This window comes from Neophocaena asiaeorientalis, unplaced genomic scaffold (assembly GCF_003031525.2).
Source record: "Neophocaena asiaeorientalis asiaeorientalis breed wild unplaced genomic scaffold, Neophocaena_asiaeorientalis_V1.1 scaffold45, whole genome shotgun sequence".
In the NCBI taxonomy this organism is placed as follows: domain Eukaryota; kingdom Metazoa; phylum Chordata; class Mammalia; order Artiodactyla; family Phocoenidae; genus Neophocaena; species Neophocaena asiaeorientalis.
In genome coordinates, this window is record NW_020174642.1 from 758665 (window position 1) to 786595 (window position 27931).

At 35.5% G+C, this 27931-nt stretch overlaps 1 protein-coding gene across 3 annotated transcripts in view; it reads right to left on the reverse strand.

Annotated features, from left to right (window-relative positions):
• The window catches only part of SCAF4 (SR-related CTD associated factor 4), a 55335-nt gene that overhangs the window by 20478 nt on the left and 6926 nt on the right, over window positions 1-27931 (reverse strand). For 2 of the 3 annotated variants that reach the window (XM_024758189.1, XM_024758187.1), the window contains exons 2-13: window positions 14682-14765; window positions 13742-13786; window positions 12065-12226; window positions 10780-10915; window positions 10313-10452; window positions 9516-9692; window positions 4852-5060; window positions 4393-4501; window positions 2814-2978; window positions 2196-2281; window positions 1333-1523; window positions 300-400 (exon numbers count right to left, since the gene is read on the reverse strand). In XM_024758189.1, the coding sequence (XP_024613957.1) occupies window positions 300-400; window positions 1333-1523; window positions 2196-2281; window positions 2814-2978; window positions 4393-4501; window positions 4852-5060; window positions 9516-9692; window positions 10313-10452; window positions 10780-10915; window positions 12065-12226; window positions 13742-13786; window positions 14682-14765 (1605 nt within the window). The remainder of the gene's footprint in view (window positions 1-299; window positions 401-1332; window positions 1524-2195; window positions 2282-2813; window positions 2979-4392; window positions 4502-4851; window positions 5061-9515; window positions 9693-10312; window positions 10453-10779; window positions 10916-12064; window positions 12227-13741; window positions 13787-14681; window positions 14766-27931) is intronic. The other variant, XM_024758188.1, reaches the window with a different exon arrangement.

Genomic DNA, 27931 nt, shown 5'->3' on the forward strand with positions numbered 1-27931 from the left:
TTTGTTAAATTGGTGGTTCCAGTTTGGTCTCAACTTCCAGTTATCAACAAATCTACAGTTCCCCAAGCTTTGTTATATAAAGACTTTTTTAGAAAAACTTTTTAGAAAAAGGTTTTAGATTAAACTTGGTGACCCAAGAAATGTAGTTAAATGCTAAACATGAACTCAGAACACCTGAACGCTAGCCACATCTTCTACAAACCTGGGAAAATGTTAACTTAGGTTTCAAGTCCTTAATTTCATAGAGTAACATTAGTCATATCTATCTACTGTCATTAAGTGATTTAATAAATACTCACATTAATTGATTCAATTGGACCAAACTCTTCTAAGAGACTGGCAACATCCTGCTGAGTAGTCCTTTTGTCCAGCTGTCCCACCCAGAGTGTAGTACTACAAACTTAAAATAAAATTATAATCATAAAAATATACACATTCGATAATGAACAGCACTGTACTTTACATGAGAAAAATCATTAAAGATATGCATGAGTTACATTAAGATATCATAAGTTTAAGTAGAAAACCCCATATACATTTAAAACATTCTAGAAAATTGTGGTAGTACTTCCAGAAATGGAACCAGGATAGTGAAAGGTACACCTATGAGTTGGTAAAAAAAACTGATCTTTTTGAAGACACATCTGAAGATTTCATCTACGTAAACTAGGGCCAGAGAAGCAGTATTTTGCCCAAGATCGCCCTTGGCAAGTGAACACAAGAGCTAAGACTTGATCCCAACTATCTTGATCACCAACCAATTCAGTGCTTTTGTTCACTGCATGTAGCTGTTCCTTTCCAACTGTTGAGTGTACATGAGTTTTGTTTCATGTTGTGTCCTCGGTAATAAGCCTTGCAGAGTCAGAAGTTTTATACATGCCCTAGTTATACTATAAATTAAAATTTCATTAATAGCTACAGAGTTGTATCAAGAATATGTCTAGCACACCTTATTAAACATATTCTAAACACATCATGAAATTCAGGAGATAATGTAAGCTAGTACATTCTGTAAATCATAAATCTTTATAAAAGAGGGCACTAGTTATTCTAGGGGGAAAATACCCCACTTTTCCACCATGTGTAGGAGAACTAGTTAATGACTCTATTTCATACATTCGATTCAAGACACACTTCCTCATCGTTAGTTTGGTTCGCTCCTCATTGCTGCTTTACAGCTGGCTTAATGTACAAAGGCAAATCCAATGGTATATGCCGAAGCACAAATGAGTAAGACCTCATAAAGTGGTATTTTGCTAACAGTTATAAAACATTTTGAACTCATGACATGAAAAAAAAATGCAGGAAATTTGAATATAAACGTTCACGTACCACTAGCAGTTTCTGGTTTGATTTGAGGAAGGCCTTTTTGTCGGCGCTCTCTTTCTTTTTCCCGATCCCTTCTTTCTTGGGATCGAGATCTAGGAGAATGTCGGCGTCTATCTCTGGACCGAGATCGAGAACGTCGATGACGAGACCTTCGAGTTCTAGAACCAGATCGAGATCGTCTCCTTTTTGGTGACCTAATATTTTCAGAACGAGGGAGAATGGATTAACACATGGAGGTAAAAAAGAAAATGTAAGCATGTGTTAATCTGAAAAAGAAAAAATACAACTAGGTAATTTAATGTTTGGGTATGTAAGAATTTGACAGCAGGGAATTCATTTTAAAGATTTTTAATATGCTCAAAGTTAGAAAGCACAAATATATTATAAATGAGATAAATAAGGATGCTAACTTATAAAAGTACCTCCCATCTTTGATACTTCTGGTACTATACTAAATGACATCTTTATAGTGAAGAAGCTAATGTCATCACTGAGATATACTGACTACTATTCTCTATCTTCTCAGTAAAGTCTTTTCTGTGGGAATTAAAACATGTAATCCGATTACAGTATTACTTATTCTCTTTCCACTTTTTTGGGTTGATAAAAGAACTCTGAATACATAAATCTTATGATTCCATGTATATCTGTAAATAGGCATTAAAGCAACTCAAAGGGAAAGTATGTGGGTTGAGATGACTTAGTTTTTTAAAATTAATACTTCTCCTACCCCCAATCCACACATGCATACAAACATACCAAGTGTTATTTTATTAGTCCTGGGCATCTGAAAACAATCCAACTAGATTTTAAATTCTATGGCTCCTAAGACATACAGATTTGGATTAACATTTTCTATAAACTACCTGGAAGCTGATCTAGATCTTGACTTTCTGTTATCGGACATGTGCCGCTTAACCTCTTGAATACAAGGTTGTTCTACTTCCATTTCCTTTAAAAAGAAAAACAAAACACAAAACCCATCATTAAAAGAGAAAGTGGCAATTATAAATAGAAAAAAACAGGACAAAAATCTAAAAAATGCTAAATTACAAATCTCTTGCCCTGAAACTTCTCTTTTGGTTACTTGAGACCAAATTACCAGTTTAATAATGACTGGCCATGAGTGGGAAAAGTTTTTTTTATATGGTTTGCAAGATTAGAAGAAATACTGATCTACTTCTGGAAATTATTTCGTAAAAGTTACATACCGTGTTTACCAACCATCACCTAACGCAGTGAATTAGGCACTGTTTAAACATTCTATACTCTATCTCAATCCTCACAAACCGCATGGAAATTTGTAGTATTATTATGTCCAATTTCCAAATGAAAAACTTCGCTCACAGAGAGGGCAAATCTGTGCCCGAAGTAATAGTCTTTCTTCATATTCAAAATGGAAGATAACAAGCCAACAGGCAGCAATCTATTTATAAATCAAGGGAACCATACAGATAATCAACAATCTGAGAATGAAGTTTTACCTGATGTGCCTTTTGTGTAAGTGGTTCACTTTGTGCCTGAAAGGAAGTTTGGAAAGGCTGCTGCACGGGTGGAGTTGGAGGAATCACGGACTGAGCCATGGGAGGAAATGGAGGTGTAGGAAGAAGGCCAAATCCTGGCATCTGTCCATTAGGAGGAAGTGGAACCTTTTGTTTTTTAAAAAAGTTGTACAAGCAGACTTTAAGTAATTAAAAAAAAAAACCTTGATCAAGGAACCATGACTGGCAATTCCTATTGGTACAATCTTTATCCAAAGAATTGTTATATATCCAAGAATACAGGGTAAAAATCCTACAACTCATTTTAAAATTATGAATACATGATCTGGTTTTATAATTTAAAAACATACTTCATTTATATGAGGAAGCAAAGTGACAGACTGAACTTAAACTCAGAGGTACTCTCTATCGCAAACTGTCTCTCTTCAACTTTAAAGGCAATTAAGCTTTGGGGGGAGGAAAAGTGGCTAGAAGAATTGACGTCTAAGTATATTTTAAACATTTTACCCCAAGGGGAGTTTCAACCAACATGCCTAGGGTTGAATACATAATACTTAGTGTTTGATATTTAGGGTTTCAAATATCGTAATAATGAGAGTAATTATGCCACAATGTAACAATTTTCTATGTGACATTCCAACGCTAATAGAATTAAAAGTATAATTGTAATGTCATTATAGTATCACAAAATATTCTTTCTAAATTATTAATAAACTTTCAGCAATTGTTAAACATCTGGAAAAAAGTTCATAAGTTTTCTTTGTATTTTAAACAGGCTTATAAAATATTTTTCAAACTTCATTCCTCAGCAAGTCATTAAAATCACAATATCAATTTCATATGACCAAATACAGGCACATCTCAGATTCGATTCCAGGCCACTGTAATAAAGCGAATATCGCAATAAAGCAAGTCACACGAATTTTTTGGTTTTCCAGAGCATATAAAAGTTATGTTTACACTATACTGTAGTTTATTAAGTGTGCAATAGAATTATGTCTAAAAAAACCAACATATATACTTTAATTAAAAAATACTTTACTGGGCTTCCCTGGTGGCGCAGTGGTTGAGAGTCCGCCTGCCAATGCAGGGGAGATGGGTTCGTGCCCCGGTGTGGGAGGATCCCACATGCCACGGAGCGGATGGGCCCGTGAGCCATGGCCGCTGAGCCTGCATGTCCAGAGCCTGTGATCCGCAACGGGAGAGGCCACAACGGTGAGAGGCCCGTGTACCGTAAAAAAAAAGAAGGAAAAAAGGCTTCTCACAAGGGAAATAGCTGTATAACTAAACAGGCCAGTTCCCTGAAATAGAACCACAATCTCTCTCTAAATTATTTAAACAAAAATGCCTATTAAATTATCAGCATGTAATGTTTAGCATCCTTGTTTTAATTAAAGCAAAAAGCAACTCAAATCAGTTATGTACTCAACAGCTTTTACTGCAGCTATAGTATTTAGCCATGCACACAGCTACGTAACAGTGGTCTGGGAAGTGCAACCCATATGCTCTAATGAATAGATCTTCAGTTATTAAAACTCAGCTATAAGAAAAATGCCTCTACCTGATGGTGCACTGGATCCTGCTGTATTGCCATCATTCGAGGTTGAAACTGATCCATGTTTTGGTGCTGGGTATATGCTGGTTGCTGCATGCCATCTCCAGGAAATCCACTAAAAAAGATGAGTAGTCTTCTTTTCACCCATTCGAAAACACATGAATCTTAGCCACATTTATACTACAGAAACTTAAAGAATGCTGTTCAGGAGTTATTAATAATCAACACTTTACTGAATCATATATTTGCCTTATTAACTTAAACACAGCATTTTCCCCAGAAGTCATTTTTTATTGTAAATCTGATTGGATCTCCTCTCCATTCAGAAGAAAACTCCAAATACCACAATTTAAAAAAAGAAAAGACTATATGAAAAATGATTTCATTATTAAGTGTTACTTGCATTATGCCTTATAATGACTACCAAATCTCTATCTGCTGAGGAATCAAAAGAAAGCAACTCACAAGGGTGCCTGTGGAGGAGAAGCAGCAGTCGCAGCAACAGAAGGTACAGCAGCAGCAGGTGCAGGGGGCGCAACAGCAGCAGCAGGTGCTGTGGTGGCGGCGGCGGTGGCGGCAGTGGCGGCGGCGGCGGCAGCAGCGGCAGCATCTTCTTTCTTCGATTCTTCCACAGCTTCCGGCTCATCATCGTAATCAAATCTATCAAGTAGCTTCTGGAATAGGTGTGTATGTCAATTTTCCATTTTAAAATTCAGACTGTGATTCACTGAACAAAAAACTTTATAAAAACAGATATTTACCACCATCTGTAATCCCGCAATGCTGTCATGTACAATTTCACCTTCCCACATGCCTCTTAGGACCCTAGTTCACAGACAATTTTTACACAAATGCCATTTTGAAAAGACACTTTAAAAAATTCTGTTTTCTTCCCCAACTCTAAGTACAGTGTTTTCTTTTTGACTATTTTCTATATGATTTTATAACTAATTTAGTGATAGAAAGATTTTACCCATTCATTTTCCTAGACTAAAAACTTTTGGAACTTTGCACATATGAAAATGGGTACACATTTTCAGTCGGCTTTGTAAAATGTACAAAAAGAAAGACCATCTTATCCAATCATTATAAATGCCTACAGAAAAATGTCCATATGCTGCTTGATCGAGAATATGAAGAAGAAAAAAGAGAATGGCACAGACAGGGCTGCAAAGTCTACCTGTGCACTTGCTTCTTTCTTAAAACTTCACAATCCACCTTAGATTACCAGAAACTTTCATTAAAAAAACACAAAAAATCAAAAAAACCAATCAGTGCACTTCACAGGATCACGTGTCTAGAAGAAGAGCCGTTTAAAATATGGTTACATTTACTCAGAAAAGAAGGAATGAAAGTAATACAACCACTACTGTGTTTTGATAGATTATATACAATATTTAATCATCAAAAGAAACATGCAATGTAGATATAGCTTCTTCTTCTTACAGACAAGGAGACTAAGGCTCGGGTAATTAAGAAACGTGACCAAGACTGTACAGTTAATACATGTACAATTAGGATGTGGACAATGGTCTTTTCTACCTCAAAGCCCTCAGTCTCTGGCATCCAACAAGGCCGTCATTTCTCTCAGGCTGTGCCCTTCCTGCTCATGGATTTCCAACCTCAAATTCCTAAATTTGTATTGTTCTGTTATAGTTTTGCCTGGAAATTCTGGTTCTACTTTATTGGACAACAGATTTTTTAATTAGGAAAGGAAGTCCCCTTCTTAGACAACACTTCTGTTTCTTTCTTCATAATTCTAGGCCACGTGACTCAAAGTTCTTATTATAACCGAGCGATCTAACATGGCTCAGGCACCTTGCTGCTTTACGCACGTTAGCTTACTTAACCCTCATGGCAATAAAAAAATATAGGTGCCACCAAGCTCTTTTACAGTGGTACACAGTGAATACTGTAACTCAACATCAAGATAGAGTCAATGACAGGAGCCAAAATTAAAACCTGGGTCTAAACTGTCTACAAAAAAACCACAAAGCCTATGATTTTTGCAGTTTATCGCATATAGACATGTTCCTTAAAGTTTTACAATTTATACCTATCGCTTGGGAGAAGATTTGAAGCAATTAAAAGTATTAAACTGAGATCTCTACTATCTAAAGACATTTCTGTTGCTTTTTAGGAAACTGAAGATCTATGAAGCAGCAAAAATAGAAAAACTGTTCCCAGTCAGCTGTTTGACTAGCTTAAAATAGACCTTTACAGTCAAAGGAAAAGCACAGAATTCCTTTTTCTAAACTTAATATAACTAACAAACATTGGCCAACCCACTTAAGATAAAACACTAGAGGAATTAGTTGTAATTCAAATTAACAACAAAACAAGCATGTCAGTAGCACTGCTATTACTCAACATTTCTTTTTTGGAAGTCCTAGCCACCAGAACAGTAAGAAAAGAAAAAGAAACAGGCCTAGATGTTGAATGGGAAAAGTCAAATTTAGTAGCCTAGAAAATCTAAGCGAACAACTAGAAAACTAAGCTTCTAATACCATGATAATTTACAACATAAAATAAAAATCAATAGTTTTCCTGTATGGCATTATTAACTAATCAAAAGTGTTATGAAACACTAAACACGAAAAATGAGTAAACATCTAAGAATAAATGACACAAGAAATGTATGACATATTAAAAATCTAATAAATTGAGATTCTGTGTAAGAAATTATCAGTACTTGTTCAATTAACCTATAAATTCATAAAAATTTATGCTAAAGTTCATCTGGTAAAGTATGCTGTGATGATCAATTATATGTGTCAACTTGGCCAGGTTATGGTGCCCAGTTGTTTGGTCAAAGATTAATATAGGGCTTCCCTGGTGGCGCAGTGGTTGAGAGTCTGCCTGCTGGTGCAGGGGACACGGGTTCGTGCCCCGGACCGGGAAGATCCCACGTGCCGCGGAGCGGCTGGGCCCATGAGCCATGGCCACTGAGCCTGTGCTCTGCAATGGGAGAATTAATATAGATGTTGCTGTGAAGGTATTTTAAAAATGTGATTAACAGGGAATTATTCCCTGGTGGTCCAATGGTTGGGACCCTGCCCTTTCACTGCCATGGGCCCAGGTTCAATCCGTGGTCGGGGATCCCCACAAACCACATGTGCATGGCCAAAAACAAACAAACAAAACAAAACAAAGAAAACATTGGGAATTCCCTGGCGGTCCAGTGGCTAGGACTCTGTGTTCTCAGGGCCTGGGTTCAATCCCTAGTTGGGTTCTAAGGTCCCATAAGCTGCATGGTGCAGCAAGGGAAAAAAAAGTGATTAACATTTAAATTAGTAGACTATGAATAAAGAAATACACTCTATAATGTGGGTGTGCCTCAACCAATCAAAGGCCTTAAGAGCAAGGACTTAGGTTTAGGTTTCCCAAAAAAGGCATTCTCAGGACAGCAACATGAAAACCTTGCCTTGCAGAATTCAGACTCAAGACTGCAGCATTAACTCTTACCTGAATTCCCAGCCTGCCACTCTGACCTACAAATTTCAAATTTGCCAGCCTCAACAACTGTGTGAGCCAATTCCTTAAAGAAAATCCCTCCCTTTCTCCCCTTTGTGTGTCTGTGTGTATAGCTGGTTCTGCTTCTCTGGAGAACCCTAACACATATGCCCAGGAATAGCCAAAGAATGCCTGAAAAAGAGTAAGGGCAGAGAACACATCTAGAAATGAAATACAAGTTGCAAGTGTTTAAACTGTTATGTTGCAGAAATAAACAAAGATATTAGTGGGACAGAACAGTGTCCAAAGACAGACACAGAAACAAATGGGAATTAAATGTATGACAAAAATTGTGAGAACTGGCTATTTCCAAAACATAAAGATTTAACTATCTTGAACCATATTCTAAAATAGGTTCTCGATAGATTTGAGACAAACATGAAAAACAAAAATATAAAACTACTAGAAGAAAGAGAATTTTTAATACAAGTTCAGAGAGTTTTCCTGATCACAACACAACACAGAAGACTAAAAAACAAAACCACAATACATAACAATTTATGTTCCCATATGGATGGGAACATACACAACTCTGTTCAAAGCAGAGTGGAACTGATTTCCCTTTCTACTTTAGAACTTTCTGTATTATTTGCAATTTTTTCCCTAAAAGCATGTATTCCTTTTGTACTAGAATAACAAGCAGTAATTATCATATGGATTCTTAATTTGGACTACCAGCAATAGTTATTGTATCTTAGAATGTCAGAAAGAATCAAAAATTTTAGAGATGATTAAAAGATACTTCATTCTAGGATTTTCAAACTTTTGTGGTTTTTGCACTGCAACCTGTAAAATGAGATGAAACTGTATATAGTCATAAATCCAGTAAATAGACATGACATAAACAGACAAGAGTGGAGTTGTCTGGGCTAACATTTCAACAGGAAGCTCTAAGCTAGGCATATTCAGCACATCTATATCCTTAGTGGCAGCTCCTTAAACATAACGAAGGCCCAACAGAGAAGTTGGAAGATACTCAACCAACCCAAACCCTCAAATTATAGATATGGTAACTAATGTTTTTAACAGCAGAAAACAGAAAGCAACTTAAATGTCTATCAGTAGGGGAATGGCTAAATTGTGGTGTCTCTATGTAATGGAATATTCCTAATAAGCACTCAGTAGATGTGTAGATTTACATCTATTAACCTTAACAACAACAAAGAGACAAGAGGATTAATATCAAAACAAGCAAGTTAAAAACAGTGTATGTATATATATGTGTATATATATATACTAAAAACACACATTTTTATATATGCACACACATATATAATGACCAAAAAAGAAAAGCATATATCCAGGAAATTAATTCTGAAAAGATACACAGCAAAATGTTACAGTAGTTACCTTCACATATGGGGGTTAATGGTGAATGTTCCCCTGTTTACTTTCCTTTACACTGTTTACTTTTCCTTTATATTGAAAATTGTGCAATGAGTATATATTAGATTTTTAACCAGGAATAATAATCAATGTTTTGATGTCGAGGGGGAAAATCCCTCAAATTACAAAACAACAAAATGAACAAGCCAGAGAAGCTAGAGAAGGGGTAACTTCCACATTCCAAGTTGAGTGATGTAAACAATGGGGTGGGTTATGTGAGAGAAGCATACCTTGTCAAATGCAGTTTTTTGTTCAGGTTGGGGGAAAGCAGCTTTTTGTTCAGGTGGTTGTGTAGGAGCTGTCTTTAACTGAGCTGTGATAGCCTGAACCTGAGCCATCACAGCATTGTCAATGGCGGGAGACTGTGGTTTTGGAGGCTGTTGAAAAGTCTGAAGGATCTGCTGAAGCTTAAAGAATGGGAAGACTGATAAACCACATAATAAAGTATAATCACAGTATCAAAAGTTAATTTACTAAAAAAAACCCTTAATGGTGACTCAAAATAGCACAGGCACAGAGTAAACTGGAAAAAGGAACCAACCTTTTAATAATGGTTACGTTTATTGTGAATGAATGTATCAGGGATATAAGATGTGTCACTTAAGGTTAAAAATGTATGCTGATACCCCAACAGTAGAAAATGATGGTCAGAGAAAAGAGAAAATACACTGAATTGTGAACAAGGTAAATATGTTTTCTAAAAAAGTGTAAAAAAGAAGTATCTCCACCAATCCAAATAATTTTGAAATCTGGAAATGCAAGAATTGTGAGCAACAATACCACCAACTCAGCGGTTCTGCAGTTCTCTCCAAAGGGGTACTGCTATTTCTCAGTGTGCTGTTCCCTTGTTTCCCACATTTCCCCTATTATCCCTATGTAGTATCCCTTCCCTTCCCAGTAAAGGCCTTTCTAGTTGAAAAGTAGAAATATTTCCTCCCCACAATGTGCTCATTAACTAGGAATGAAAAATAAGAACTGACAACAGTACCTAACTGCAAACAATTTAATCTTTGGATAGGCAGTTTACCTGTTGACCCTGAGTTGTCTGAAACAGTTGGGCCACAGCAGCAAAAGCATCAGAGCTGGGCAACTGTGGTACAGTTGGTATGGAGTTTGTAGTGGCTTGTGAGGGTTCAGAAGAAACTTTAACTGGAGGTGGAGGTGAACCTAAAAAAGAAAAGATCATTAAGCACTCGGTAAACTTTAACTCATAAATATTCCTTTTAATCTCCATTAAGCTTCTTTACTAAAATAATACTGCATTCAGTTTAACACAGAGTAAAAAATACAGATTATGGTAATACAGCCTATACGGTAACAAGCACTGAATACTTTTATTAGAAATAAGAATTATGGGAAGAAAACTATACCTTCTAAGATGTAAACTCAAGTTTCCTTCTTACAGAAAACTTCCATCACTATAAACAGACTCCAAACACTTCATGCACAAAAAAATTATATCATCTTCTAAGCTCACAGATACATCTGCCATACCTTCATTATTAGTAACATTTTCTGTTACTGGGGCGGCATTACTGGTTCCTGCTGCCATGTCCAAAAGCGGTTGAATGATTTCAATTTTGAATACTCCATTTTTCTGCCAAAGGTTCAGCACACGAACTATTTTACTCTGTTATGTGTGAGAAAACATAAATATACAATAAATGTTTGCATAAATAATTTATTATACCTCTTACAAAAAGAGGAGAAAAAAAAAAACCACCCCAGGCTAATATTTCCATGCTATATCTGTTTCATAAACAGAAAAAAATCTATCATCAGAATTACAACCTGGTTAAACTACACTAACTGACCTTTCTTCAGTAGTGCAATCTAGAGTAAGAAACAGAAGGGGGGAAAGAAAGAGAAAAGAAATATAACCTAGAGAATCAAAAGAAATGCATTATAATACTTAAAAATGCATCCGAAGTTTCCATTATATTTTACTTATGAGTACAAAGAAACAACCATTTATCTTACAGAAGTGAAGAATTTTCCGGGATGACTATAACAGTTAAAATATTTAAGACGATTATTGGCCTGTAATTGTTAGGTAAATTGTTTTGTGGACTAGTAAATACGAAGGAGATCCAGAGAAAACGTGTTATTCATGGTTGTAACTCTTATTTCCTACTCATGGAATGATCTTTTCTCTTGTATATTTTCCCCACAAGAGCATTCCTTCAAGAATATACAGAATCCATAACACTCAAATTTATATGCCGTTTATTGTAGTCTCCAGTCTTCATTATTCTGAGTCTACCAGTGCATTTCTCCCACTTATTGGAGTCTAGTTTTCTGTCTATAATGTTTTTCTATCTTTTTATAGTACATAGTAAAACCAGCTACAAATGTGAGGAATTAAATACTGTAGTCTGATTGCTAATGAATACCATTTACGTTCTAGCAGCTCCATATGCTGGGGAAAGCCATCAATTATTGGTCCCTTCCTTTTGGAATAAGCAACAATCTGAGATAAGCACTGCTCTCCTCTACTTGCAGAATTTCTTTACCATTCAACCACAAGAAATCTTTCCAACAATGTCTTCTTAAAGCAAGACTGTGCTCCTTTTATATTTCAACAGTACAACATTCCTGAAGGACTTCCCAAGAAAACAGATATGACTACTATAGAAAAAGCTGGGTTTTGTTTCAAGTTCATGATTATCTTTCTAGTAATACAGTAGGCTTTAAATATCTAATATACATTTAAATAGATTTAAGTAGATGCAAAACCAAAACAAGAATACAAGCTTAATTTAAAAATTATAAACTCTACCTTATCTTCAGATGGACAAAGATACAAATATTGGAATGTGGCAGTTATGTTTTTAGAGAATCTTGGCCCAAAAACATCTTTATCAGTTCCAAACTGATGACGAGACTGTCTCACAATTGAGTCGATTACATATAATCCCGGAACCTTGTACTCTGGTTTACACTACAAAGATTAAAGATGTAAGTTCAATACAGGAAAAGCAAATCACAATTTGACACCCATTAATCTCACTTTCATGAAACTATATATCCAAGAATTACTTCTATTTAGAAACTACTTGAATGTTTAGTTCTCACTGGCTAGCTTGTCAAATTTCCCACAGGTCTGTACAGAATTGCCATTCTCTTGATACTTCAGACCCCCAATATTCACTTTTCTCTGATCCCTCGTCTCCCCACGCACAACTTCCCAGAATCAACATGACTTTACCAATCCCTAAGCCACCTCCATACAAATCCACTTATTATGGATAAATCTCTGCTGTAATTCATCCTGCTCAAAAAAATAATTTTTACCTTTTAAAATTATCAAGGAGATCACTTTAACAACATATCGATTTCAATTCTATTAAAGTACAGTACCAGAGAAACAAAAACTGAAAGGAGAGGTCATTTTTGGCCTTTCAAATTGACAAGGTAAAATGAATAGACAGACACCTGCACACATTTCTGGTGGTACAACCTTTATGAAAGATTTAGCAATAAAAGTAAAGCCTTATTTGATCCATCAAGTCTATTTCTAGAAATTTATCCTAAGGAAAACAATTAAGATGCCTCTGAATTTTTTCCACAAGGCTAGCCACTGAAGTGAAATGGCCAGTAATAGGGAACTGGCTTAGTAAATCGTGAAAAACAATCATATGTTAGAATACTTTGCAGATGTTTATAATAAATTCTGTAGGAAAAGCACGTTATCCATCAGCCTATGTCTTCATTTTCCTTTCATAAATGTACATGTACATACTAAAACATGAGTAAACATTCATTATAACTGGGGTGGTGGCATATAGGTAATTTTAATTGTTTTTCTGTTTTATTTACTGGTACTTTGATTTGCTACTATAAAAACCTCTATTGACTATACTTTTTGGTCTGTTGGAGCTCTAACTCCTATCTCGCAGCCAGTATTAAATGGCCATGGACCAGAGACACTCCCACACACATTTATTAGGGTGTACTACATGGCATAGCTCCAGGTTGGGGGAGAAGACAAGGATATCTAAGTAAGCCTCCGTTCTCAGTCCTTTACTGAGAAAGACGTGTGCTAATCACACCATATAATCGAAGAAGTGAAAAACTGTTTAATTATGATGGGAGCAGGGGAAAGTTAGAAAAACTTTAAGAAGTGATTTCATTTGAAGCACTCCAAGATGAGTTAAATGTCAACAGAGTAGACAGGGCAAAGGGGAGAGAAAGCACATCAGGCTCAAGGAAGAGTCCTGTTCAGTAGAGAAGAAACTGTTGTTGAATCCCACCTCATAGTAAGTGCTCAAACAGTACTGCTATAAATTTTTGTTTTGTTAGGGAAAAAAAAAAACCTCTAGTGATTGAAAAGAACTTCTAGTGACAACTTTTCTGTAGAGTGGCTTTAGAAGCAATTATCCAAATTACTATTTACAAAGTAAATTACAAATACTGATCACAACTAAAATGAGGTAATAAATAAATGGATAGTTACCTTTTTGATGAACTTTTCCACTATTTGAACTACATGCTTATAAAGCTGAAAAGAATGAAAAGAAAATCATTATCCAGTTTACATACTTCTACATTCCCTGTAATTAGAAAATACTTAAAAATCTTGAAATTTGCACAATTTGAATTAATTCCCAAGATGGTACTGAAAAAAAAGGGAAATAATCCATAGTCAACCCATAGTCAACAACTGAAAAAATCTTAACACATCATAATGAAAGTACAAACTAAAACAGAAAACTACAAAAATTCCCCCAAACACAAGGTCCTTTTCTTAGATTTTTAATCAGTAAATCTTCGTAAAGTAGTTTATCAAGGAACTTTATGAGAGGGATAAGAACAATGGAACTGGAACTAAATAATGCAGTTTTTAAAGAGACTCACTTATTCAAGGTGTGACTGGGTAAGACATTTAATTTCATGAAGTCCAAGTTTTTTAAATAAAAATGAAGCTAATACTCCATTGATTTACAATAAGAATTAAATGAAAACAAAACAAAACAAACAAAAAACCCTCTGCCATTCTACTCTTTACTTCAACGAGTTCAACTTTTTTTAGCACCACACACAAAAAAGGCAATTATGTGAGGTGATGGACGTAACAATTGGCTTAACTGAGGTAATCATTTCACAATGTACATGTGTATCAAATCATGTTCTATTACATTATATTACTGAATTTGTCAATTATACCTCAGTAAAGCTAAAAAATATAAAGGGAAAATATTAACAACAGGTTTTGAAATAATATGTTACAATGTAGATGCACCATACTGTATTATTATGTACTTTCAGCAAAACCTGGTGAGTGTTCTTCGATTCAGGCCTGAACTAATTCACAAGATGAATTCTCACATTTAACAATAACATTTTCAAAATTTCAAAAACATTTTCCAAATTAAATACATTTCTTTTACGCTTACCTTAATAGCTTTAATAGCAGCTTTCGTGATGAGAATCATCTTGGCTCGAGAGATGGGAGGCTTCATATCCATAAGTGAAAAGAGCTTAAAAAACAGAAAAAGAGGAAAAAAATGTTTTAATTACAAGTAAAATTAGAGGTTAATCCTTCAGTTCTACAAATATATTTGTAATATATTAACTAAAAGAATACTAAATTTTGGGGGCTTCCCTGGTGGTGCAGTGGTTGAGAGTCCGCCTGCCGATGCAGGGGACACGGGTTCGTGCCCCGGTCCGGGAAGATCCCACATGCCACGGAGCGGCTGGGCCCCTGAGCCATGGCCGCTGAGCCTGCGCATCCGGAGCCTGTGCTCCACAACGGGAGAGGCCACAACAGTGAGAGGCCCGTGTACCGCAAAAAAAAAAAAAAAGAATAATAAATTTTTGGAACTAAGTTTAATAATTCGTCTAGTAAAGAAAAACAAGAGCTTTCCTACATACTGGCATCACCACTTCGAAAATACAATGGGAAAAAATCATATTAAAAGTAGCAAAAGAGGGGGAAAAAGGTAAAACATTTACAAAATCTGTAACAGAAAAAATTACAAAACTTTGTTGGAGAACTCAAAAATGATTTGAATGGAAACAAACACACCGTGTTCCTGTACTGAAAATGGCAATACTGTGACTCAATATTTAATATTTCATTACAAACCTCATTGAGATTTTGGAGAACTTCAAATAATTCTAACGTTCATTTGGAGAAACACATGTATTACATCAGGCAAGAAATTTAACATGCCATTATAAAGCCTGAATTCACAATTTCTTGATTTAGTCAGGAATAAAAATGACACCATATTGAACAAATCTCACTACAGTAAATGCAACAATCAGGTGCTCACAGGAGACTTAACCACACATGCATACTCCTTCCCCCTAAAGTTTAAATCCAACCAAGATATAATGATAGCCCATAGAGGGTTACAAAGATAAAAGACATTAAGCTTATATCTAGTTTCTTAAGTTCTTGTTTTTGTTTTGTTTTAATCATAGACACACACATACTCTTCTAAAAATACATCTTGAAATAAGTTTCAGGGCTTCCTGAGCATTATCAACCTTATATGAACCATGTTTCCATTTCTTTCTAATTAATGTTGGTATTTCAAATATGGAACTCCTAAGACATAGACCATCTTTACTAGACCACTACTAAGAGGCTACCCTAAAGAACAAAAGTCTCCTTTCCCAGAATAAATAGCCCTACCTAGCAACATACCTTAAATTCCCTGGCAACAGAATTTTCACAGCTTTTCAAAACTACAGACACAATGGACTACAGACAACGGTAACAGTAATTTTTAGAAAAAGTATGCAATGAAAGATATAATCAATATAAGAACCAGATACATACCCTGCCTAAGCAGAGAAAAGTAGAATTTTTCCATAAATAATACTAAGATACAGAAAATGGGAAAAACATAAAGATATTAACACAGAAATTCATTTTTTAAAAAGGGATTAAGTAAATAAGGTCATTCTTTATCATTTTATTTACCAACATAATTAAAATTCTCCTTGAGAATAAAAGCTCACTAATTGAAAAACAATTAGAAAGGAGACAGTAATCTTTGAAACTATAAAAACCAATGAGAAAATACGAAATGATTTAAAATATTTCAACTTCAACACAAACTGAAAAATATCAACACTGCATGAAATATACAGCACACATTTTATAAAAAGGCATGTTCTGCCCATTTCTAAGTTATAAAAGTTATTAAGACAGTTGTTTATTACCGTGGTTCTATTTCCTTCTCTGGACCTTAAAGCAGAGAAAGGGGAGACAAAAAGTTTACACATGGATCTTAAGAATAAGCAACAGTGGGACTTCCCTGGTGGCACAGTGGTTAAGAACCCCCCTGCCAGTGCAGGGGACATGGGTTCAATCCCTGGTCTGGGAAGATCCCACATGCCGCGGAGCAGCTAATAAGCCCGTGCACCACAACTACTGAGCCTGCGAGCCACAACTACTGAGCCCACGTGCCACAACTACTGAAGCCCACGCGCCTAGAGCCCGTGCTCCACAACAAGAGAAACCACCGCAGTGAGAAGCCCGAGCAACACAACGAAGAGTAGCCCCCGCTCGCCGCAACTAGAAAAAGCCCACGCGCACCAACAAATACCCAACACAGCCACAAAAAAAAAGAATAAGCAACAGTGAGAACTACTTCCCTGGCCATTAAAAGCTTAGAGACTCATATTTCAATGAAGCCTAAGCCAGAGCTAATATTCATTTAATGTCCCAAATAGCACTTCTTGATTATTTCTGCAGTAGGGAACTCCTCATATTAAAACAAAACAAGACAACTGAGCACAGAAGACAGACCGGTGGTATCTTCTGATGAAACGCTCCACAGTCTATACTTAAATCATAATTTATTTAAAAAAATTAAAATACAGACTACAGGCAATAGAACAGCAAGAGAGCATTCAAGTGCTACCATCTAAGAGACAGACGAAGGGTGTTTATTCCACTAAAGAAGGCACAACTCAGGAAAAGAGGAGGGAACCAACACTGAGTGCTTATGTATAAGGAAGAATTACCTTTGGTGGTACATTATCTTATTTAATCATATTAACAGTTAACATAGATTGTTACACCTATTTTGAGATGATACCCAAAGGGATTGCATCTGTTTTCGGATGATGCCCAGGGAACGGGTCTGGACTAGAATTTGTTGATTTTAAAGCTTACAATCCTTAATAGCATAGTCATCTCCTTATACAATTGCTGCTTATTGACTAAATACATGCAGAGACCATTAACTATAATGGGGAACACAGACAAAATATCAAGTAGGCATCTGTGCCTGTCTATATGTATACTGTATTGATTCAGGGATAATGATAAGACATAATGAATTTAATTTGGGATGCCTACTGAATATTCAGGTAGAGATTTCAGCAGACTGGAAAATGCATCCTGAACAAAGAAGAGGTTCTGCTAGAAACTGAAAGGTCACAGAATCAAAGCCATGAGGATGAGTAAGACGAGAACAAAGATGATATAATTAACTAGGGTATACCAAATATTTCAATGTGGTACAGAGAAGGGAGCTGCACAAAGGAACACCAGGAAAATAACAGAAAGTAAAGGTATTTGGCAAGGTCAAATGCTATAAATTAGCTTTTGTGTATGAACGACTAGTATATCATCTGCAACAGGGCAAGTGCTCAATAAACATCAGTAGGTGCAGTGTTCTCCCTGTTATTACAGATCTGCATCCAGAATTAATGTAATCTGTCAAAGAAAACAAATGTGTCAAAGCAGCCAGAGAAACCCATGCAATTCTCTTATATAAAATAACAGCAGCAGTAGGACCCAAAAGGTACAAAACCTCCTTAGAAAGCCTTAGTAAGAAAAAAATACTTGTCAGCAACAGATATGAGTTTGTCTTTTTGCTGTCACCAGCTAAATAACTATTAGAAAATACTAAATATGAACACTGCTCTGCTGGGTGCCTGATTTACAAAGTATTCTAAAAATTATGAAGAATCACTCACAATGATCCCTTATATCAATAAAGAACAGTTTCAAAAGAAGATAAGGAAGGAGCATATTTGGCCCATGACACCTGTAGAATTCATAGTGTTTGGGGGTTAGTCAAAGTAACATGATACTCTGCTATTTATTAACAGTATGAACATTGACAAGTTTAGTTAACCTTTTCTAAATATCAAGGATTTCTGAAATCTGAAAAAAAGGATTAATAGCACTCACTTCACCTCGTAAGACTTTTAAGATTAAATGAGATAATGTATATAAATCTCTTAGCCTAGTACCTGACATATAAATGGCTCAGTAAATAGAGGTATATAATGCCCTGGGAATCTTGACACATACCTCGAGTTTAATTTTGTTATGGCTTTACCATAATACCTTTTTTGTATTACATCTACTATTCAAGTGCTGACTGAAATTTAGAGAAATTTTCTCTATACTGAAAATACAGTAGTATCAAAGAGTTTTAAAGCTGTATAGCACCTTAGTATGTAATCCAGTACTCATACCAAATTCAGCACTGCTTTCACAATACACCCGGCAGGTCCCATATTAGTCCACAGGCTTAATAACTCATAACTAACCTTACCCAACGGTTACAGCAGTCTTCTTTGTACTGACCCCAAATCTCCCTTCTGATAACCTTCCCTCCCTCTCCTGTTCTAGTTTTGCCTCTGGAGCACAGAACAACAGTGATCTTTCTCGTGTGATAAAATAAATATAACTAAGCATGTTTCCCTTTCTCTTCTTTCTCTTCTCTCTCTTCTTCAACTACTAGCCAAATGATATGATTCCTAGATCCGACTATCCTGGCTAATTCCTTTTAAGTATAATAAACCAAAATAAACAGAGCCCGGATATGTTCCTGTAGAATCTAGTGGATTGTCTTTTGTATTAGTTTCCTATTCCTGCAGTAACACAATAGCTTAAAACAACACTTTTGGAAGTCAGAATCTCCAGACTTCCCTGGTGGCGCAGTGTTTAAGCATCTGCCTGCCAATGCAGGGGACATGGGTTCGAGCCTTGGTCCGGGAAGATCCCACATGCCGCAGAGCAACTAAGCCTGCGTGCCAAAACTACTGAAGCTTGCACGCCTAGAGCCCATGCTCCCCAACGAGAAGCCACCGCAATGAGAAGCCCGTGCACCACAAGGAAGAGTAGCCCCCGCTCACTGTAACTAGAGGAAGCCTGCACGGACCAACAAAGACCCAACACAGCCAAAAATAAATAAATTTAAAAATAAATAAAACTGTACCTTGTTTTAAAAAAAAGAATCTCACTAGTCTGAAAACAAGGTGTTGGCAGGGCTGCCTTCGTTCTGGGCGCTCTAGGTCAAAATCTATTTCTTGCCTTTTCTAGCCAAAGTGTGCCTAAATTCCTTTGGCTCATAGCTGCTTCTTCCATCTTCAAAGCTGGCAGCATAGCATCTTCTCTCTTCCCTAACCTCTGCTTCCACTGTCAGAGCACTTTCTCTGACTTTCCTGCCTCTCTCAAGGAAGGACCCTTGGGGTTACACTGGGTTCATCCAGATAATGCAGGATAATTAACTCAAACCCTTAATCATATCTGCAAAGTCTCTTTTGCCAGGTAAGGAAACATATTCACAAGTTCTAGGATTCAGAACATGGACATCCTGGGGTAGGGGAGATCATTTATTATTTTTTAAAAAGTGCTTAATTATTAACTCACATTTATAATCAACTGAAACCCTCAGACTGTTTTCACTGGAATCTTTATCAAAACTAGATCTTCATGTTGATTTTATGTTGGTTTCTGACAGTCCTTTCAATCTACTTAGGTAGTCTGGAAATGATTTTGTTTTCAGTGTAGCAGCTATTCCAATCAGTTTGCAAATTTCACGAACTACTTTATATGGCTTCCTCCAACCCCATGGTTTTTTAAATATTAAAAACAGGACCTACTTGTAGGATGACCTTATGTGATATTCCTTGGGCCCTGCCAGTCAGCTAAAATTCACTTAACAATACTCTCATCCTATCTATGTATTTTTAAAATTTATTCATGATGAAATCATGACAAATATCTTTCTGAAATATTTGGTTTAGAGTCATCACTAGACAAACAAACTTTACAAAAGAAAAATGTTTAATTTGGCCTGTAAGAATCTGTTCTGGCTCCTAGTGACTAGATCTCTCTAGACAGAATCTCTTTCAATGGGATACTTACCCCTACCTTCCCCCCACTTAAACTTTTAAGTATTTGCTTTCCTTATTTTATAATGAATTATACTGATTGTATCTAGTACTCCTTCCTTTGCTATTATGACCTCCAAGATGATAAATTCTGGCTTAAGCTCCTGTTATTAATAATTAATTACAAAGTTCAATTTAAGGAAAAAATTTGAATGCTTCCAAAAAGAAATACATACACTCACAGTAACAGGCTGGTACTCAAATCTCCCTTCTGACAGATGAAGATATCAAAGTGTTCAAGTCTACAGTCTTCCCTCCTCTTTCGTTCATTTGACTCATCAAATCTGATACACTGGCTTCAACCAAATCAAGAGTTAAAGGCAACATAACTTAAATGTTTGCTTGTAAAATATATTTTATAAAAGTACACATTAGGGCTTCCCTGGTGGCTCAGTGGTTGAGAGTCCGCCTGCCGATGCAGGGGACGCAGGTTCGTGCCCGGGTCCGGGAGGATACCATGTGCCGCGGAGCGGCTGGGCCCGTAAGCCATGGCCGCTGGGCCTGCGCGTCCGGAGCTTGTGCTCCGCAACGGGAGAGGCCACAACAGTGAGAGGCCCGTGTAGCGCAAAAAAAAAAAAAGTACACATTAAATTTAACAAAACAAAACTTAGTAGAAAAATCTTTTAAAATCATCATCTCCACAAAGATGCTTTTTTGTCCATCTAATTACAGCCTGAATATAGCTCCGTAAAATACTTACTGCTAGAACAATTACAGTCCCTTCTTACCTGGCATTTCAGTTTATGCCTTTACCAAAGGTAACACTTTCTTAATACTGGGCATTTAATGTGATGGGGGGAACAGGTGTGTGTGTGTGTGTGTGTGTGTGTGTGTGTGTGCGCGCGCGTGTGTGTGCCCACTTAACAGGATAGCACACAGGGAAAGGGGAGCTGCAAGCACATGCTAGACAAGTATCATGCCACTCTACCTGAAAGCAGAATATTGCATATGAGTTAATCAATAGCACATACAAACAGTAAGAGAGAAAATAAAACTGAAAACTGTACATAGGAGAGTAACTCAATTAACAAAGAGAACCCCAAACTAATTAATATAGAAAAAAAAATGTTCAGTCTTATCAAAAGTCAAAAAGGTATAAATTAAGACAATGAGATACAGTTCAATTATCTAACTGTCATGAATGTAGATTAGCATGAAGCAAAGAACTAAAAAAGTCCATATCTTTTAAACCAACAATTCTACTTTTAGAAATTTATCTAAAATAATCAGATGTTCCCAAATTTCCCAAGATGACTTTTAAAATTAGAAGATAATTCATGTTATTGAAAAGATCTGGTAACCATATATAAAGTTTCCATACACAAGTGGAAGGGAAAAAAAGACTGAAATACTCTAAAATGTTAATGGTATTTGGTAGAATACTTTCTTATTTTCTAGCTTAAATTTACCTAATTTGCATTAATTTTATTTTTTTGTTTTTATAAACGTTATTTTTAAAGATTTTTTAATTTTGTTGTGATTTCTCATTCTTTTTAAAAAAGTATTTATTTAATTTACTTATTTTCTTTATTTTTTTGGGCTGCTTCGGGTCTTAGTTGCAGCACTCGGGATCTTCGTTGTGGTGCGCGAGCTCAGTAGTTGTGGCGCGCAGGCTGAGTTGCCCCACAGCATGTGGGATATTAGTTCCCCAACTGGGGATCAAACCCACGTCTCCTGCATTGGAAGGTGAATTCTTTACCACTGGACCACCAGGGAAGTCCCATAATTTGCATTAATTTTAAAATGAAAAACTTAAAATTCATGGATTAACAATGAAAAACTTTGTGTCTTGAGACACAAGAATGCATTTCTCCAACTTGACTGTAAATAAATATACAGAATCATCATTATCAGGTACAACCTGTCCGTGGAGTAAATCGTGTCTTTGAAGTTAACAGTTATGTTTAAATCAATGCCTTGTAAACCTTTAACACAACTTTTCAAAATTGCTGAAACAAAATTTTAAAAATAAAATTTGCCATTTTAAATCTTTATAACTGAAGCCTCTGTGCACATAAAACCCAAATCTGAAAAATTTCTTAAATATATTTTTGACATCTGTGCATTAAAGAAAGCATCCCTTTTAATTACTGATATATGATTTACTCCCATGTAAACTCTATTTACTTTCCAGAGAGTCAAATCCTTTGAAACGCAAATAATTAACTAATTTTCCACTTGCTTAGAGGACTGTCTGGAGACAAGACAGGTCTGGCATTAATACAAAATATACCTAACAATAGAGCAAATTTACATGGCTCTTTAAAACAGAGATGAGAAAAAGAAACTGTACTGTTCTCCTGCTCCTACAGAGCAGGGTCTTTACTTTGACTTAAACACTACAAAATAGTTCTATTTATTTCTCCATAAAAGTCACTTTTCAGATTTCTAAAGCTTCCAAGCCATGTATTTTTACAAACAACAAACCTACAAATAATATTCTCAAGTTTAAAGAGTTCTAAAATTTTTCATACTTAGATCTACACTTCTTTACCTTACTACACTTTCCCACAAACACATAAACTTTTCTCCTGGTTCCAGAATTTAGAGAAGTGCTTTACAAAATACACACATGTAAGTTCAAATATATACTGTTAATATTAAATATGAAACCACTTTCAAGTTAACTACTTAAGTTTCTATGTGCTTTATGAAAATAGAATATAGTAATATAGCAAACAGGAGTTTAAACTTCATCACTTTTTAATTATATCACCAACTCCTAATTCTGTTACCATTTGCTGCTGGCAGGACTAATTTTCTAAGTAGTTAATTTCTGACAACTCACTTGCTACCTTGCTTCAAAGTATGCCCTAATTTATTCTTCAACTAAGACTAACTCCCTTACAATTTCCAAGGGTCTACCCTTCACTCAAACTTTTTACTTTAGAACTAAGGCTGCCTCCCCCCAATCAGGGCTTTTAACTCCTTCAGCTCCACTTACTACAACAGGTCATTTTTTATTCCTTACCTCCATTTTGATTCACTGAACTGCGATCAATCCTCAACTTCCTTTTCACTTGTTAGAGAAATAGGTCAGGATGTGATTTTAGGAAATGCCAAATATTTTATCCATGCCATTACTCTACTTTACTAGCATAGATGCCAGGTTTCAAAATCACTTTTACTGTGCCTCACTAAGTAAACTTTGTGTCCACCCAAAGTTGGCCATAAAACATTTTTATGAATTAAATAGTTCCTTCCAGACTTCAATCGAAGAAATAAAAATTTGTTCCAGGATATAAAATCATCTGATTAGAAGAAAAAAAATTATCTCGTATATATTTTATCTATACTTATTTTTCTCCCACAAAGTTGTAATGACTAGATCTATACAAAAGAATGGGATTAAAACTGAAAATGTTAACATTTATAAAATCCCTAATTAATTTAAAATTTTAATTGTGAATATAAATTAATAAATGAAACATAAACACCTAAAAGCATATCTTAAGTTTTAAACACTGATTGCATCTATTGCATTATTGTGGATGACTTAAAAACTCCCAAACTGCATCATTCTTAAACTTTGGCGAATCCTTCCACAAATATACATTACAGTGCCTTGCTACCTCGCTTCAAGTATACAAAAGTTGTTTAGGGAGTCCTCTCCCTTCATAAACAATAGACGAAGATCAGCTGCTCGAAAAACTTCAGAGTAGCCATGTGGGGCTGTAGACTGGGCTCAGGCAGCCTCTTACAGTACTCTGTCAAATCACACCACCCCTCCCGTTTCCTTACCTCTAAAATGGAAGGAAGGTAAAGGCATATATAAAACACCTAACTGGTATGCTGGCATCTGGTTGGTATTTAATGAGCAAATGCAGGATTCATTTCCTGTCCTTCCCTTGAACTGGCTCCACTGGATTACTTCTTAAAATAGCATGTAAAACTAAAGATATCCTTTGAACAAACTTAGGATTCAGGATCAACAAAATAACTTCCAGAGCCACTCAGTAGCTAAGATATTGTTTTCAACCTGATAGAAAATAAGATCAAGCAACAAAACAATGAAAATGGTGTTAAAACCTGACTTTTTTGTGTTTTTCTTTAAACAGCTTTGAGATATTAATATACCATAAAACTCACCCCTTTAAAATGTACAGCTCTGTAGTTTTTGCTATATTCAGAGTTATACAACCATCAACACTATTTAATTTCAGAGTATTTCATTACACCCCAAAGAAATTCCATACCCATTAGCAGTCACTTCCCATTCCTCCCTCATACCACCACCAATAAGCTACTTTCTATCTCTATGGATTTGCCCATTTTGGATTATTTCATATATTTAAAAAAACCCTAACTTCATAAAATATGCTCTTATATTTACTCAGAAATGGTTAAGGCCTTTATAAAGATTTGAATGTATCTCTGAATCCCAAATGTGGCTATCCTTTCTAAAGTGATTTATCATCCAGCAACTCTTAATTACAGTAAACTAGATAATATATGACCATTAAAGTTTAAAAGAGTATTTTATGTTTCCTAAAAGCTTAAAAGCGATATCACCCTAAATTTCCTTATTATAGGTTTCCTTTAAGCAGGGTATTATAATTCTACATCAGCTAAAACTAACCTCTGACAAAAGGAGGAATAAAGTGGAATACTCATGGTAAAGTGCATAAAGATATTTAGGGGATATTGCAGAAAAAGATTTACAGACTACAGGGTTAGTCAACTATCGCTCTCCAGAGTAATAACACACCTGTAGAGGGACAGTGGGAAAAGTCCACCCAGGGGAAGGCAGAAAGTGGGTGAACTGTCTATAAAGACTCTAAATAAAACAATAGAACTGTTTGAGAATTGTTTTATTTATCACCAAATACTAGCAATTCTAAATAATATCAGGGATAAAATATTCCTTCCCCTAAAACATTTTGTTGACTGAGATTCTTGTTTTAAACTACTGCTGTGGTAACTGATAAGTTTTTAATACATAAGCATCAAATCTGTACATTTTTATTATGTATCCTTTAATAAGCGATCTACTCTAAGTGGAATTTCATTAGGAAACCTTCCAGTTATATGATCAGTGCATAGAACATGCAGATTCGTTACACCTGTTCATTTGGAGAATGACTACAAAGAGGTTCAGGACGGCCTGCACTCGCCTCAGGGTCAGTTTACATCTGCAATTCTGTAGTTCCTATGTATATATATTCGTATGTTTAAATGGTACGTTTAAAGTATGATAGCTGTTTGCAAGTCTTCTTTCCTGACATACCTTTTTTTTCTGGTGTAAATACTTAAAAACAGCCAGAATTAGTCTTTAACAAAGAAACACAAAGCTTGATGATCCAAGAACAAAAATTATGGAGAATGCCATTACACATAATTTCAAAGATGTTCACCAATCATAATAGAGACCTACACTGAAACTCTGGGTGAAAATATTTTAGTGAAAATTTTTTGACTGAGAATATATTTGGAAGTCACTAGAATTGATGCCAAAAAAAGACATGGACAATATTGTGATTTCTAGAATTTACTGTGAAGTGAGCTTTTTCTAAATTTCTGCTAAAGGAAACCTTATGTTTAAGTCATCCCAACTACTGTATATGTGCTGCTTCACATACAACCTTTAGTAATTAGAATTAATGAGAAGTGTTTTTTCAGTCACTTACAGGTGAAGGTAAAATTGCTAAATCTGACTATAACTGTCTACTGAACTCAAATATTGTGAAAATCAACTGACAATCATTGACAAATATGCAGAAGTTAAGGCTTAAAAAGAAACTGGATTATTATTCATTACTGTGACAGAGCAGGATGTAGATAAAATTTTCTACTTTTATCAAAAAAGTATTAATGAAATTTAAAAATATTAATCAATTACTTCTCTCTGTTGTAATATTTATTTGTAACTGGCATGAAGTTCAAATTTCTTTCCTGGCCAATTTCATGATTATTTCTGAGAACAGTTTTGTTGTAGAAGAGGAATATGTTAAAAGAAAAAAAAGAAGAAAGAAAAAGAAGAAAGTTCTGCTCTGGATGTCAAATATGCTAGGTACACTACTGCTCTACGATCTCTTCCAAGTGACCCACATGGATTTACACCAAAAGTCACAAATTATCCAAACACCAATTATAACTTTCAAGGGGTACTTGGATGACCCTCTACTTTTCACTGAGCCCTGCTATCTCCCAACCGCCCCCCAATCTAAACCTTGGCTTCTAATTCTTTTTTTTTAAAAAACATCTTTATTGGAGTATAACTGCTTACAATGGTGTTAGTTTCTGCTTTATAACAAAGTGAATCAGCTATACATATATCCCCATATCTCCACCTTTTTGCAAGCTTCTAATTCTTAACTCCAGAGTTTCACTGGATTTCTTGTTGAATTCACTACTAACCTGTACAGTGCTTCATCAGTATTATCAAAGTTTCTATGTATTTATCCATGAATTCACAAGCACCAATAAAGAGCTCTAACTATAACACAATAAAAAGTAATTGACAAACCATGCAAATATTGAAAAGAATCAAGGTGACTGGAGCATAATAAATTACAATACTGTTTGAGCAATCTTCTAGTTCTCAAAAAAAAATCATGACAGTACATTTTAATTACACGTACTATTAACACAGAAATGTAGACATGTCTCTTCAAGACTAAGCTCTCAACAGATCTTAGTAAGGCCTAATACAAATTTAACTATTACCAACTCTACCAAAACTTCAACTGTTAATAGCTAAGCTGTTTATCCAATATACTACCTGATAACATAGCGTAGCTTGTTTTAGGCTTATTATTAAATCTGCGTGCTGTTGCTCTTAAGCATGCTAAAAAAAAAAGATTCCACATATTATCTCAACAAATGTTATCAATAACACTAAAAGTTCATCATTTATGTTAACAACATTTTTCCTATCATGTTATCAAGGTGTATCTGAAATGAGACATCTATAGAAAAGTAACCTGTCATACAACTCAATATAAAAAAAAACCAAACCCAAACCAAAAATGGGCAGAAGACTTAAATAGACATTTTTTCAAAGACACACAGATGGCTAACAGGCACATGAAAAGATGCTCAACATCACTAATTACTAGACTTCCCTAAAAAACTAAATTAGAACTACCACATGATTCAGCAATTCTATTCCTGGGTATATATCCAGAAAAAACAAAAATTCTAATTCGAAAAGATACATGCACCCCCAGCGTTCGATACCAGCACTATTTACAATAGCCAAGACGCGGAAGCAACGCAAGTGCCCATCAACAGGTGCACGGATAAAGAAAATGTGGTATATATACACAACTGAATATTACTCAGCCATAAAAATTGAAATATTACCATTTGCAGCAACGTGGATGAAACTAGAGAAAGTTTAGTGAAATAAGTCAGAGAAAGACAAGTACTGTATGATATCACTTATATATGGTATCTAAAAAATAATACAATGAATCTATGTACAAAACAGAAAGACTCCCAGACACAGAAAACAAGCTTATGGTTACCAAAAAGGGGAGGGGGGGGGGAT